Genomic DNA, 16,863 nt, shown 5'->3' on the forward strand with positions numbered 1-16,863 from the left:
GTGGGATGATGATACAGTATAGTAGCTGTGGGAGTGGGATGATAATTCAAGTATAGTACCTGTGGGAGTGGGATGATGATACAGTATAGTACCTGTGGGAGTGGGAGGATGATACAGTACAGTACCTGTGGGAGTGGGAGGATGATACAGTATAGTACCTGTGGGAGTGGGATGATGATACAGTATAGTACCTGTGGGAGTGGGATGATGATACAGTATAGTACCTGTGGGAGTGGGATGATGATACAGTATAGTACCTGTGGGAGTGGGAGGATGATACAGTATAGTGCCTGTGGGAGTGGGATGATGATACAGTATAGTACCTGTGGGAGTGGGATGATGATACAGTATAGTACCTGTGGGAGTGGGAGGATGATACAGTATAGTGCCTGTGGGAGTGGGATGATGATACAGTATAGTACCTGTAGGAGTGGGATGATGATACAGTATAGTAGCTGTGGGAGTGGGATGATAATTCAAGTATAGTACCTGTGGGAGTGGGATGATGATACAGTATAGTACCTGTGGGAGTGGGATGATAATTCAAGTATAGTACCTGTGGGAGTGGGAGGATGATACAGTATAGTACCTGTGGGAGTGGGAGGATGATACAGTATAGTACCTGTGGGAGTGGGAGGATGATACAGTATAGTACCTGTGGGAGTGGGAGGATGATACAGTATAGTACCTGTGGGAGTGGGATGATGATACAGTATAGTACCTGTGGGAGTGGGAGGATGATACAGTATAGTACCTGTGGGAGTGGGATGATGATACAGTATAGTACCTGTGGGAGTGGGATGATGATACAGTATAGTACCTGTGGGAAATATGCAGCAAAAGTTCAGAGTTGGTGAGGTTCTTAGGTAAAGTTACAGCCTGCAGATATTTCTTGCCTGAATGGAAGAAGGTTTTCAGTGTCTAAGGTTCAAAGCAGTGCAGAAACACAGTGCGTTTGTTTAGGGTGCCAAGAAGGTTTGAGAAGGCTTAGCCTCCCCTAGCATTATTGTAAATCCGTCTATGATTGGAAGTGGACTATTAGGTCAGAGTTAGGGTAACCGCATTGCTCACAATCAGCGGGATGAATTTCTGCCTGGTTTAAAGGCAGACGGATGGCTAACTTTACAGGTCATCGTTGCTGAAGTGCAGTCAACCAAAAAGATTTGTACTGGACTGATCAATACCAAAACCAGTTAATCAAGCAGGACCAATTTATTATCAAACAAGATCTTGTGTGTGAGCGAATAATGGTGACTGAGAAAAGGATCGGTAACATAAAAGACAGGAGTCTTTTTATGTTACCGTGCTCCTCCACAGGAACTTTGAGGCCTACATAAGGAAATGGTCACCTCTCAGCAGAAAGCCAATGATCTAAAATAGGTTGCGCCACCCTGAACATGCAACTAGTGGGATTCCTGGAGCAGGCAAAGGGAGCTAAAATGTGCATGCAAAATAATTTTTTTTGCACACAGCTAAGAATAAATTAGAGAGAACATTGGTCACAGTGTCAGCAGCTGTCTTTTCTCTAGTGGGCGTATATTGGGGGCCCTTGAGGTTAGGTTCTCTGGTGGGCCCCATGTTCCCCAGTAAAACACTAAGTACATATGTCATATCTTTTTCTTTATTTTGTAGTTTACTATTATTCAGTGCCAGTTTTAGTAAAAGATAAATTGTATACATAAATGTAGGTTAAGTGTAAAAAAACAATTAGATTAGAAGGTAAGAGAAAAACTGGACACAGCAATACAAACAAAGGTTTATCTAGTCATGTATTTAGTATCTTCTCTAATTAACCAAAACATATTGTGTGTTATTTCTGAATGAAATTAATTTCTTATAAATGCTCTAATAAGTTTTCTCTACAGGTGTGAATCAAACAAACAACTTTGAACTAATATTCACAGTATTTTTTATAGTTTAATTTCTCTCCCAGCTTTGTCCCTGCAAGATATTGTTCGAACTTTGCATCAACCTCTTTGCTTTGTGCTTCACTGAAAAGGCTTTTCCAGTCACCTATTTCTCCTAGAAGAAAGAAACAGAATGCAATATGAACATTTTAGGCAAATTTTAATACTGTTTTTTGCCTTTTAAATGCCAAAATGTTAGGCACCCCCAAGTGACGTTAATCGCTTACCTTGTGCCCCTGTAAGGAGAAAATTGCACCAGCCCGGGGTACCCGCGAGCAAGCGTTTCCTCTTATTGCTTCTGTCTTCGGAATCCCTGGGCCGGCGCATGCGCAGTAGAGTGAAAAAGCCAGCAGGAAGCAGGAAGAGGAGACACTCCCTCGCAGGTACCCCAGGCTGGTGCGGTTTTCTCCTTACAGGGGCACCAGCCCGGGGTACAAGGTAAGCGATTAACGTCACGTGTAACATTTTGGCACCCCCCAAGTGACTTTCCTTCTTCTTTAATGCTTGATTTTGCTCGATTTTGTTTATGCGTGAACAGGGCCCGGTGGTTTATTTTGTAACCATCTGACCATCCACCAAAGATTTAAGGTGACCACGCAATGGCTGATACGTCTAGTTTTGTTTGGCATCCAAACAATCTGCCCACAGGCCAAAACAGATTCTGTATTAGTGGTCCTACACATCAAGGGCACCATTCTATTGTTTCTTTCATTAAGCATCAGAAATATAAGCTCCATTTTGCTGTGCCTCATACAAGCCTTAAAGTCCTATGTGCAGTGATTTTTAACTTTTGGGCTAATTAACTAGTAAATTACAATTCAAAACAAAAGGCATACTTAAAAATGCTTCTGAACCTGTTTTCTGAGACTTGAGTTGATACAAATGTTTAATTACATGCAGGTGATATAGTATAGGACTATGTTCTATATTATCCTTGCTACACACCTTTGCGGAAAAAGGTATTTCCTAGTTTTCCATGCGTTCCTTCTGAATTCTCTTTCATAGATTTAAAGGTAGTTTTGTTTTCAATCTCTTTAAGTTGTTCTTCTGACAATGAGAGACCAAAAAACTCAGAGATTCTTTTCAGATGCGTAGCGTAATCCTTCAAGGAAAGAATCATATATAAGAAAACAGTACTGTACAGTCCATAATAATTAGATTTCCTAAGTACCTCTGCACTTACATCATAATTGTAGTGACTACTGTATTTATGCTGGTCCTGGCCAACAAAAAGCCAGACATACACATCTTCCTCGGCCTCAATATTATCTTTTATTGTTCTCCACTGATTAGTGACTTAATGAATTTTAAAGAGCAGCAAGCAATGCAGAAAGTTTAATACCCCCTCCAACTACATAAATATGGAATGTGTATGCCGGATAATCCTGGAACAAGATGAAAGAACTTGTAGATCCCAAGGTGGTAAAAAAATAGTTTTGTAATGGTGATCTATATTTGTAACAATGGTATAGAAGACACTATAGGGTTGATTCACTAAAGGTCGATTGATTCACTTAAACGCTTGATTCGCTAAAGTATTGCATGCGTTAAGTCGCATATTGCGTACATTAAATAGCGTGCAACCGAATGCGTTAATTTTAACGCATTGGGCCCGATTCACTAAAGTCCGAAATAAGGAGTGCTATTTATAGCATGCGTTTAAAATCTTATCACTTCTTATTTTTCGCTCGATTCACTAAAAGGACACTTGTCATAATTAAGAAGCGATGTTCTTGGCGTTATTTATCTTGCGACGACATATTTTCAAGCAACATGCTGCGTAATATGTTGTGCGCTGCGTAATATATTGCTTGAAAATATGTCGTCGCAAGATAAATAACACCAAGAACATCGCTTCTTAATTATGACAAGTGTCCTTTTAGTGAATCGAGCGAAAAATAAGAAGTGATAAGATTTTAAACGCATGCTATAAATAGCACTCCTTATTTCGGACTTTAGTGAATCGGGCCCATTGTGTTAATTCTCGTGCAGAAATAATACTAACGCATGATTCACAAAGACTTAAATATCTAAATATCGCATTAGTCTGTGCGAAAATTAACACCTACTTGGGGCAGGCGGTAATTATAGAAAAGTACAGTTAATGAGCTTTTGGCAACACAATATGGACTTTGCAGTGGGATTTATTCAAGCCTGTGTTGGCCCTAGAGTGATGTAGCCTCCAGTTTGCAGGGAAATGGTCATTTTCAGAACAGTAGTTATCCGAAAGTAATGGCATGTATGGCTAATATGGTGTGAGTTTTTTTGCATGCAGTGACAATTTGTGCGCGCACGTTGCGTCAAAAACCACACAAAAATAGTCTGCGCAACTTAAAGAGGTTTATGGATTTTTGACGCTGGTTTTAGTAAACTATAATCCAGTCTATAAATCTGCCTCTAAATGTTTATAAAACAATACTATAGATACATACATTGCAAGAAGTGATAGGACCCTTCTTGTTAGATCCTTTTATCTAATTAGATCTATATTAGTAGAGCAATACACAATTTGTGGCAGAATTATCAGCCATTGGCCTTTAGCAATAGTGTCTATGCGAATCACACAGAAATTCACACTTACCAGTTTCATATCTTCAAAAGTCATTGCCATAATATTTTCATCATCAATGTGTTCACCCCAGGCCGAATTGTGATCAAAAAATGATCCATAGCATACTAAAATCAGATGATAACAAAACATAGGACACATAAATAATGAACTAAAGAAGGCTATGATAATTACAAAAGCTTCTGCTTTTATATTTATTGTTTATGTATTTATGGTTATACCTTAGGCCAGGGATCCCCAACCTTTCTTACTTGTGAGCCACAGTCAAATGTAAAAAGACTTGGAGAGCAACACAAGCATCATAAACGCTTATGGGGGTGCCAAATAAGGGCTCTGGTTGGCTATTAGGTAGTCTCCATACAAACTATCAGCTTACAGGAGGCTTTGTTTGGTAGTACATCATATTTTTATTTTACCAAATCTTGCCACCAAGCCAGCAATTCAAAAATAACTATCTGCTTCGGGAACACTGAGAGCAACATCCAAGAGTCTGGTGAGCAACATGTTGCTCACGAGCCACTGGTTGGGGATCACTGCCTTAGGCAAAGGGTATTTTGCAAAGAAAGGGGACACTATATTTTTGCTTTGAGTCGGTCACCATTTCCTTCAGTAGAAAAGGCTGTCGTTTCCTAAATGTAGGTCAGAATTTTATAAACTACTGGCCTTGCTTTTACGTATGTTATTCTGCAGACCAAAAACTGCGAAACTCACATGCTCAGTGGGCTCTGGGCTGTTAAAGGGCATGTCAACCCCCAAAATAATGTTTTGCATAATAAAAGAAAAACATAATTCTAAGCAATTTTCTATTATGAAATAATTAAAAATTTGTAGCGTTTTAAAATTTATTTGTAAATGTAATTGCTATTGAAAGCAGCATTTGCTGAACTCCTGGTTGTTACTTTTTAAACAATGTTGCAACTGTCAGTCTCCTCCAGCAAGTCACGTCTGTCAGTCTGCTGTCTTGTGTTACATTGTTTTAACAGACAGGGCCACCAAGGCAGATAATAGAAAAGAACAGACAAACACTGCTTTTAATAGCAATTATATATACAAATAACTCAAAAATCATTACAAATTTGTAATAAATCTATTACAATTTTTGCTTAGAAATTATATTTTGAGTTGTCTTGTCCTTTAAGAAGCTAAGCTTAGGGGTTGCTGCAAATTATCAAGCAGAAAATTAGGTTTACCTGTCATATAAACTGATGCTACAAGGCTGATGATTAAATGTGTATGCTAATTGCACTGGTTTCTGATACCATGCAGTAATTATCTGTATTTAGGACTAGTCAGCCTTATATTATCTAGCAGTAATGGCCAGACAGGAGCATGTGCAAATGAAATTCATCTGGCCCTCACCATTTTGTTGCCACTGAGATTTCAAGTTACATGGATGGGCAGCAAAACCTTGAAATTGCCCCTCTCTAGATGCACATGGTAATTACCGAACCCTGCTGGTCTAAAATCCCATGTTTTTGCAACTACACCTGGAAAGCTGAGAATTCAACAGGTGACAAAATGTTCACTTTCATGCCAAAGGCAGGCAGTAAGAACAGGGCTAGTTGTGCCCCCAGGGCTAGTTGTATCAATCTGCCACAAAGAGCAGAGCGCTGGTTACACTGGGGTGCAAGTGCTTCTTACGTGATCTCTAAGTGGCACGTGCCGGAGCATTGTAAATGACCCCTAGTTTCGTAAAAATGAGGCAAAATGTACCGGTATTGGATATTCGAAGAATCCTACCTTTTCCATTTATGTAGTCATTGAAAAACAAATCCCATGAGTCATAGCTGGGAAGTATTGGATTATTATTACTGAAATGGAAGTAAGAGACTGCTGTGTCTTTGGGATTACGAAGGATCAACAAAGTCTATTGAAAGAGAAGCAAGTGTTATAGTGGATTTTTAACTTTTTTAAATTCAGGTATATTTGTACATTGTTTCATCATTTTGAAAGTGTAGCCATGCCAATATTTACATTTTTAAATTGTACAATGAAATGGTAAATACATATATCTACTCTATAACATATCTATAGCACAGAGCCATGAACTCTGAAAAGACTGCTAACATAACAAGATAGCAAATATCCACAGATCTAATGAAATATAGTTAGTATAAGTCTTGAATATTTGTTTTGAGAATAAACTGTGATTTATGTGTACATTACCTGTTGCCTCATGTCTTTCTATAGATCATGCAACTTGAAAATTCTTTCCTATTTAAGTGCTTAGGACATGGTCAAACGGGTTTTAATCAGGCAAAGAGAAGTGGATCCGCTTTAACCAGCATCTCCCTGTAGCTTTCCCATCACAGCTATCGCCTCTGTGCAGCTGCATAGAAGCAGAGCTTGGGCCAAAAATGCCTGCTTTCGTGTTTTCGGCCAATCTCCGCTTCATGTAGCTGCACGCAGGCAGTAGCTGTGGTTGCCAGCGTAGCTACAGGGAGATGCTAATTGGAGCGGATGTTGGTGCTATACACACACCAAAAGGATTATTAGGAACACCATACTAATACGGTGTTTGACCCCCTTTCACCTTCAGAACTGCCTTAATTCTACGTGGCATTGATTCAACAAGGTGCTGAAAGCATTCTTTAGAAATGTTGGCCCATATTGATAGGATAGCATCTTGCAGTTGATGGAGATTTGTGGGATGCACAACCAGGGCACGAAGCTCCCATTCCACCACATCCCAAAAGATGTCCATTGGGTTGACATCTGGTGACTGTGGGGGCCATTTTAGTACAGTGAACTCATTGTCATGTTCAAGAAACCAATTTGAAATGATATGAGCTTTGTGACACGGTGCCTTATCCTGCTGGAAGTAGCCATCAGAGGATGGGTACATGGTGGTCATAAAGGGATGGACATGGTCAGAAACAATGCTCAGGTAGGCCGTGGCATTTAAACGATGCCCAATTGGCACTAAGGGGCCTAAAGTGTGCCAAGAAAACATCCCCCACACCATTACACCACCAGCCTGCACAGTGGTAACAAGGCATGATGGATGCATGTTCTCATTCTGTTTACGCCAAATTCTGACTCTACCATTTGAATGTCTCAACAGAAATTGAGACTCATCAGACCAGGCAACATTTTTCCAGTCTTCAACTGTCCAATTTGGGTGAGCTTGTGCAAATTTTCCTATTTGTAGTGGAGATGAGTGGTACCCGGTGGGGTTTTCTGCTGTTGTAGCCCATCCACCTCAAGGTTGTGCGTGTTGTGGCTTCACAAATGCTTTGCTGCATACCTCGGATGTAACGAGTGGTTATTTCAGTCAAAGTTGCTCTTCTATCAGCTTGAATCAGTCGGCCCATTCTCCTCTGACCTCTAGCATCAACAAGGCATTTTCGCCCACAGGACTGCCACACTGGATGTTTTTTCCTTTTCACACCATTCTTTGTAAACCCTAGAAAAGGTTGTGCGTGAAAATCCCAGTAACTGAGCAGATTGTGAAATACTCAGACCGGCCCGTCTGGCACCAACAACCATGCCACGCTCAAAATTGCTCAAATCACCTTTCTTTCCCATTCTGACATTCAGTTTGGAGTTCAGGAGATTGTCTTGACCAGGACCACACCCCTAAATGCATTGAAGCAACTGCCATGTGATTGGTTGATTAGATAATTGCATTAATGAGAAATTGAACAGGTGTTCCTAATAATCCTTTTGGTGAGTGTATAAAAGCATAATAAATCATAATAATAATCAGTTGTTTGTTTCTGATCTACAACTCTAACCATCCTATGGTACTTAAAAACTCTGATTCCTATAGGACGTAAAGACTGGCTACACAAATCATAATGAATTTATGTAATGTTATGTGGAATTTTCTAAGGATGTATTTTAAGCATCCAGCACATTGCTGCTTCTATGTTTTATGCACTTCCAATTACAGTGTATACAGTACTACTGCAGAATAGATCCTGGGCCTATGAACCCAGTCATTATTAATTTATATGAATGTAGTTGTATACTTACGTACTGTTCTAACTTTTCTCTATGTTTTAATAGTGTCTATTTGCTTTAAAACTATGAAAGTTTTTCTTTCATCATTGTGTTCATAACATGTTACATTTCTAAAACACCTAAGGGTGGGGATGGTATGCACAGTTATTTGCTTATCTAGTTTGAAAACTAAACTGTGGGTGTTCCCTCTGCAATCAGTTGCCCATTCTACCAACACAAAGAACCCCTCTCATACACCCACACCCTGTCTCATATTGTAAATACTAGTATTTCTACTGTGAGACAGTTAAATGTTCATGGGGACAAGGATTTCTTTTTTCTGTCATTTGTTTATTCACTGATTGAAACGTAAATGGGTTTGTTTTTTTTTACTGCAAAAGTAAGACCTAAGGCAGGAGCAATGGCTACTTTTATATTTATGTGCCTGGCTTTAAAAAGCAAACAACCAAAGGGGAACAAAAAGCCATGTTTTTGCTCATTTGTAAGAATTATGGTGGGGCTGGGGGGATACAGTTATCTTTTGGCTGCAACAACAAAGTAGCTATTAGTTACAAGGGCAGTGCACAAGGGCAAAAAAAAAATCTTACTTTATTTTTTTATGTGTTTCGGAAAACATTTGGTACGCCACACCTCAGTTCAGCAGCACTGCATTCATACAGGGTCAAAGAGGTGTTGCACAAAGGAACAGGGTTGGCCTGCACACACTGATACTGCACTTGGCACTTTGTGGAGCCATTCCCCTGGGCAGAACTGCTCTGTGCTTGAGCACTAAGAGCCAGTGGATAACTACATTAAAGAAAAAACTGTGAGTTGAAATTAAAGAGCGAGGGGACCAAAAGGAATGCGAAAAAACAAATGGGCAAGGGGAGATCCCATTAGGTCTGTCCCAGTGGTCTCCCAGGCCCAGCGTTGGCAAAGAGGGGGCGGGGCTTAATACAGGATGGGGTAGTGGTTTTGTCGGGTCAGGGCGGAACTGGGGTGGTCAGGGCTCCGTCAGTGCATAATCCAAACCTGATCCCAAGGGGGATCAATTCATAGTTTAAATTAATATTTAAAACAAAATTAACAGATGGTAAGAATGTTATAAAAAAAAAAAGTAAATTACCTTTACTTTCTTTTCCAAAAATGACTTAGGGATGTCCTTGTAATGCAAATGTGTTGAAAACACTCTTGGTGAAGATGCTTCTTTAAGAGCCTAAAAATAAGACAAAGTATTGTTTTATGCCTCAAGGGGGAAAAAAATCCTTCCTGGCCCCCATGGCGATTGGAAACAATCCCTGAATCAAGCAATCATAGTTAACATGACTTAATACAATACTGACTCTCAAGTTTATACTGTATGAAGATACAGAAACCACAATATAACAAATTATTCAGGAAAACATCCACATTCAGTTATTAATAGATAATATAAGAACATAAAGAAGAAAACTCCTCTCTTTCTCTGCCCCCAGGCCCAGCTTTCTCCTGCCTTAACTCATTCCTTCTCACCCAATTACAGCTGCATCTGATTCTGCCAATCTCTAAACATAAACCAGTGTAGTCTGCCTGCTGGTCATTCAGATCCCTTGTCATGCAGCTCCTGCGCTTATAGCTCCAGGGCTTTTCCACCTTTATTGCATAGCCACCTAACTGACAAAAAGACTTCTGCTGATCTCCAACCGCAGTGGTGGACAAAATGCCCTGTTTTCTATTATAATGTTAATATACCAGCAAAAACAGCTACAAAGCATTCAGACTAATTTCAGAAATTTGAAGAAAGCAATTCCGAACAGCCTGGGTTTTTTTAAGAAAATGAGCCTCAAAAAACAAATAGCCTGAGTAAACAAATAATGGAAGGGCACTGTTTTTCAGTATATTCAATGACATCTACAATATGCATTCAGCACCAGGAGGGGTCAGACTAATGCTAGCTACCCTGTATAACATTCAACTGTTTTAAGAACATTTTTAATAAACTTCATACCAAAGATAAATTATTTCTGAATTTTCATATCTTTTTCATATAATTTTACCAACCTGTACTTTTTCTGGTTTTCCAAATTCAATCATAGCTTGATCTATAGAAGGCTCTTTACCACCGATGAAAAACAACATTTCATGCAGTATTCGAATTACCCAATTTGTCCCTTAAACAAAAAAAGATAAAATATACAAGGCAGCAATACACAGTTACAAGTATTTTGAGTTACAATACATATTAGACGTAAAAAAGGCAGTTGATGCTCATCAATTATTAGTAACACCTCTTTGAAGGAACAGTAACACCAAAAAATGAAAGTGTATAAAAGTAACTAAAATATAATGTGCTGCTGCCCTGCACTGGTAAAAGTTGTGTGTTTACTTCAGAAAGTCTACTATAATTTATATAAATAAGCTGCTATGTAGCCATGGAGGCAGCCATTCAAAGGAAAAAAGGCACAGGCACATAGCTGATAACAGATAAGTTCTGTAGAATACAATAGTTATCTGCTATGTAACCTGTGCCTTTTCTCCTTTTTTCCAGCTTGAATGGCTGCCCCCGTGGCTACACAGCAGCTTATTATATAAATTATAGTAGGTTTACTGTAGCAAACACACCAGTTTTACCAGTGCAGGGCAACAGTGCATTATATTTTTATTGCTTGAAAGCTCTTTCATTTTTTGGTGTTACTGTTCCTTTAAGGCAAGTGTTAATTTCCAGGCCTTTCTTTTGCATGCAACATATTAAAGGTGGCCATACATGTTCAGATTTTAGTCTTCTTTTGACAAACATTCGGATATCGCTCATACGTTTAAATGCAATAATTTAAAACTAAAATTCAGAATGAACTTGTAGGATTAAGCCTAACAATAACAAATTTGAGGATGTTCTGCACATGAAACAGTTGGAAGACACCAATCGTACAAAAGTGACTTCCTGGAAATGCATTGCAGGTCCCCTTGGATATTGTCAGATACACAATACGTGCACAGATTTTATCGTTATACAACCAACATTTTCTAACCTGTCTGATGGACTAAAAGCCTGATTGCCATGGTATGAAAATTATCTGGACAATAATTTGGAGCCCACATACGGTCCAAAAATAGTACAAATTATATTGGTGCCATGTATGGCCAGCTTAATCCAGGACGACAAGTACAATGCCAATAGTTACAAGTCAGTCACGGGAGGCATATATAGAAGAAATTAATATGGTGATTTGTTTTTTTACCTGTGCAGTTTAACATGAGATGTGTGCAGTTGCATTCACAGAGCAGCCCTGAACTGTACAATAGCTTTCTGCAGGGGCTTAATGTCCCTTTACATACTTACCACATTTAGGATATGTTACAATCAACAAATCATCCTCTCTGGCTTCCAATGATTCCAGTGCACAAAAGGTCTCCTCACTGCAAATACAGCTCGGGTAGGGAATGCCCTTGTAAATCATTACCAACTCTTCTGGTGTTTTCCTCTTAGCTTCAGCTTGGACTCGCTCCATTTCTTCCAGGAATCTATCCTGGCCTGATTTGCTTTCCCCTGTAGCAGACATCTTTTGTATCCGGAAATGTTCACAGTCACAGAGTCACAGAGTTGCTTCTTTTGTAAGTGCACGAGAGGGGTGTGTTTGTCTCTAAAGCTCATATTACATAAGGGCAGGGTCCTACTGCACCATTCACAGACTTCTTTCTTCTGTGTATTCTAGAACTTAATTAGAAAAAGAAACCCTTAGTACTTTACTACATTGTATAGCCAGGATATCCAGAGGATTTTTACGTACTCTAGAACTCTAGAGGGCAGATTTATCAAATTGTGAGTTTAGAACTCAATACACAAAAACTCACATTCTATGCATTTCTATGGGATTTTTAGAACCATATTTATAAATGGGTCAAAGTTAGAACATACCATTTGAAAAATACCCTTCTAAAAATCCCATTGGTATGTATTAAGCTCTCAACTCACATTTTGATAAATCAGCCCCTAGGACTCTAGGGCTTAGGAATGATAGAGAAATTATATTAAAGTCATAGTTATGCAGTTTTCCTTTTCAGATTTAACTTAATAATGTTTTAATAATATGGCCCAACTAATCAGAATCAATTAATGTTAACCAGTTTTTTTGTAATTTAGTTCTTGTCTTTTTTAAACCAAAAGGTAAAGACTTGGCTGGCAAAGGGCAAGATGAGCTGGGAGCGCCACAGTGGCCGCTCAAACATATGTAATGACACAACAACATTTGTGTGGATAAATTAGTGGCCACAGCTTTTATTAAATGTATATGAAAAACAACATTAACAAAATATGCCAACTGCCGGGGGGCCGGAAGGCACGAATTAAACCCCGCTGTGCCAGGAGTCTCCTGCAGCTGGCCCCAGCCATAAGCTGCTGACCAGCCGCTTAACTCACCAAAATTATCTCCAAACTACGCTGTCAGATGTTGCCATCCGCCAAATAAAAGCTGTGACAATAAAGAACCTAGGCATGAGATACATAAAACAGAACACAATAGTAACAGAATCAACACATGAAAAAGGGGGTGGGAGACTTTTCTAAGTTGTAGAGCTTCTTCCCTGACAGGAATCACTTTCTTCTGGCATGAGGTACTAGAGGAGGGATGGTGATAGGTTCAGGGGTTTGCCTAGTAACCAGGAACGCTCCCAGCTCACTGGCCGGCAGCCATGGCCCACCACCCCCTACTTTGGGTGGTCGCTGGGCAGGCTTTCTTTACATACAGTAGATTCTATTTGAAAATAGTATACAGTACTTAGAGAGGTCCCTGCCTCGTACTGCTTACATTCTAAGGGGGGAATGTAATAAAAGTTAAGGGAAAAATTATTCGCAATATGGAAATTTATGCCTCCGTGTGAACAAATTTGCCTTTGCACGAATTGTGCTTCGCAAATGTGGAAACTGTTTAGCATCCACTTCAGGCAGTGGAAGAACCGCACCAAACGAGCGGATCTTACTGTGTATGGTCACCTTAAAGGAGAACTATACCTCGGGCACTAAAAGCCCCCTAAACTATCACTGCCTAGACCCCCCTCACCTGTCCCTTATCGCATAGTTTTTAAGTTTAAACGCTGTCCCTATCGCTAACCCCTAGCTAAAAATGCAGAGTAGCGCAGCAGATTACCTGGCCGGCATCTTCTTACCAACTAAAGACACTTTGGGTCTCTCCACTGATACAAACCTGTTTACGTATGTGCAGTTGGAGGTAGCAGGAAATCAGCTTCAATTGCACATTCGCAAGCAGGGTCCGTGTTGGTGGAGAGACCCAAGGAGTCTTCAGTCGGTAAGACGATGACGGGCAGGTACGCTACTCTGCATTTTTAGCTAGGGGTTAGTGATAGGGACAGCGCTTAAACTTAAAAACTATCCGATAAGGGACAGGTGAGGGGGGTCTAGGCAGGGATAGTTAAGGGGGTATAGTTCTCCTTTAGGGCTCTGGCACACGGGAGATTAGTCGCCCCCGAGGCCCTTAAGGCTTCCCTATCTAATTTAGTATAAGGTCCTGTTCTCAAACAATCAATCTGTAAGATTCCCTGTCACAAGTTTCAGTGAGTCATTTGACAGAAACTACATTCCTAAGCACCATTAACTAGATAACAAGTAAGTCACATTGGAGTTCCATGATCATATAAAAGCATGAGACTAAAAGCTGAATGCAGGTCATGGAACTCCAAATATCCTAATATTTTATAACAAGGGACATTATTTATTATAATACACAAGTTTCAGTAAGTCAGATGACAGTAATTATATCAAGCATGGAATATAATAAATGAATAATTTTAATCATTTTTTCCACAAGTCCTGTAAGTGTGGTACCTTTCTTTCAAGACTATACAGCAAGAAAAAGTCTGCACCCAGGCATATTTGATTGCATTTTAGACATGAGAGCCTAAGCAAAATAGTAAATATAGATTGTCATATAAAGCAGGGCACTCACAGGACTTATGTATGGTGAAATTAAGTTTATTTGTTATTCCAATGTTTGTCTTCCTTGAGACCTTTGTCAAAGTAACAACAGAGTGAAAACCACCAAACCTTATACCCCTCCCCCAGAAAATGGCACCAAAAAGTGTGTTGCTAAGAAACCACATGTGAGCAAATGATCAGTTTGCTGTTATTAGCGTATCTGGAAACTGGGCATAATAATGTGAAAATATAGATATTTACTATAGAAAAATGTTGCATAAAGTGTGATAGTCACAGTTTAAAAACACAGCCTAGATCAAGAAGTCAAATGTAGAAGTAGAAAAAGCTAGCACCATCCACACTAACCATACACGTTCAAAAAAATAGCTGTCTATACTCTCACATTGAGATTAGATGAAATAGAGTAGAAGTATTGGGGTAACGTGCAACTGAAGTAAAATTATGTAAAGAAAAAGAGAAAAACAGGGAGACACGCTAGCAGGTGGTCCCTGTATAGACTTCAGAGCTTTGCACCGTTAATCCCAGGAAAAGGTAATAATTATTAACAGGTAGTTTACTTGATCAAAATAGGATAGGAAATTAAAACTTAACCTTTATTATTCAAACTTAAAAGGTGAAGTATATTTAAAAAAAAAAAAAAAAAAAAAAAAAAAAAATTCCCATTAAAAATCGCCTGGGGTGATGTTCAATTACAGCAAGAACTATGAGGTAGTGTGAGGCTGCTCAGAGTAAACCTGTCTGATTATATTCGCTAAATTGTTGCAGTTTGTAAGATAACTTTTGTATCAAAATTCTCTACCTAAACGGCCCTGTGAAGGCAGTCAGGGAGAGATCGTGATAAGTCTGCAACAATTGTTACGAAAATGTTGCCATATAAGGAGAACTCAGATCGGGTTTCCTTATAATCTAAAGTCACTGCTAAGCAGAGTAGGGGATTCGAACCCCGTTACAACTGAAATGAGGTGCGGATCTCTTTTAGTTTAGGGCTGATATTCAGCCGTTTCTGTGTCCACCACCCCACAATAGAATAAATTCAGGTGAATCTATATTGCAGCCCAACCTCCCATTCTATATATTGAAGCACCCTAGCTAAATAAAATGCACATCATTCGTGCAGACGTTTCAACCCACCCTTCCCAACCCAAAGCCCTGCATCAACACCCGTTCCACCCCCCTCCACAAAGCCCAACGCGCGTTTCGCCCCTACACGAGGAGCTTTTTCAAGGACTGGCGCGCGCCCCCAGGATGTCGGCTTTTAAATTTGCTGTAGTAACTCCTATTGGGCAGATGGCGTCTCACCTGTGACGTCATCAAAGGACCCGGACTGCACATAAATCTTCTTATGCAGAGAAATGAGATGTGACTCCTCTGCAAATGCCGACACAAGGGGGCGCTGTATTAGTATTACAACTGAAATAAGGAGGGCAGAAATAACTGGGATATCATGTATTGAAATTTCTTAAACTGATGTTGAATAAAATATAAAAAAGAAACAAATTATAAGTGAATATCAATTATTGTTAGAGGAATGCATTCAAGGTGATACTTCTATTCAAACCTTTTGGAGATAATGAGTTTAGCAGAAAAATCCACTCACTCTCTTTCTTGATTAGGGCTCTATCTAGATCGCCTCCTCGTAGTCCTAAACTAATTTTACTGAGCCCTGACATCTTCAGCCCCACGCTTTTGCCCTCATGTCTTTCATGAAAGTGTCTAGCGATGGGGGTCATTTTGGTATTGTTGGAGGCATCTATGTTAGATTGTTCAATGTTTCTGATGTGTTCAAGTAATCTGTCTTTTAGCATCCTAATCGTTTTACCTACATATTGCTTACCACAGGGACAGGTAATAAGATAGATAATGCTTTCTGATCGGCAGTTGAAAAAGTCCCTCACTTCGTGTTTGATGTTGAACCTATCTACTACTGAATTGAGGTTATATATGTATTTACATGCTTTACAGTGGCCACACGTGTAGGTCCCCTTAAGCTTGGTGTTACTGGTACCGGAGGATGATTGAAAATGACTAGAGACAAGTTTATCTCTTAGGTTAGGGGATCTCCGGCAACATGTGCTGGGGAATTCTCCCAAGTATTTGCGCAAAGTTATGTCAGTGAGCAACACGTGCCAATGTTTTTTGAGAATAGCAGTGATCGAAGGCCATTGGTTATTAAAAGTGCTTACAAACCTTATACATTCATCTGATGATTGGGTCTTTTTCTGACCCGTCAGCAGAAGGTTAGTACGTTTGAGGCCACAGGCACGATGATAGGCCTGTTTAATCATTCTCCCACTATAGCCTCTGTCCTTAAACCTTGCCATCAGTTCTTTTGCTCTTTTCACAAACACAGTGTGATCAGAACAGTTATGTCTGAGTCTAATAAACTCACCATAGGGAATTGCTTTCTTGGTGGATTTTAAATGATGGCTCTGAAAATGTAAAATGGAATTGGTTGCCGTAGGTTTTCTATATAAATCGGTTGTAAGTACACCATCTGTCATGATATAAATAGA

The 16,863-nt window shown here is 39.6% G+C and overlaps 1 protein-coding gene across 1 annotated transcript; it reads right to left on the reverse strand.

Moving 5' to 3' along the window:
* Positions 1 to 1,607: 1,607 nt before the first annotated feature.
* LOC100038305 (uncharacterized) lies at positions 1,608 to 11,946 on the reverse strand. Its single transcript, NM_001097410.1, is given in 7 exon segments — positions 1,608 to 2,022; positions 2,853 to 3,009; positions 4,489 to 4,583; positions 6,217 to 6,343; positions 9,548 to 9,637; positions 10,462 to 10,571; positions 11,741 to 11,946. Coding segments are annotated over 7 exon segments (879 nt in total). The 5' UTR covers positions 11,910 to 11,946; the 3' UTR covers positions 1,608 to 1,891.
* Between the last annotated feature and the right edge of the window lie 4,917 nt (positions 11,947 to 16,863).

The sequence above is a fragment of the Xenopus tropicalis genome, chromosome 5, assembly GCF_000004195.4.
Source record: "Xenopus tropicalis strain Nigerian chromosome 5, UCB_Xtro_10.0, whole genome shotgun sequence".
Lineage (NCBI taxonomy): Eukaryota > Metazoa > Chordata > Amphibia > Anura > Pipidae > Xenopus > Xenopus tropicalis.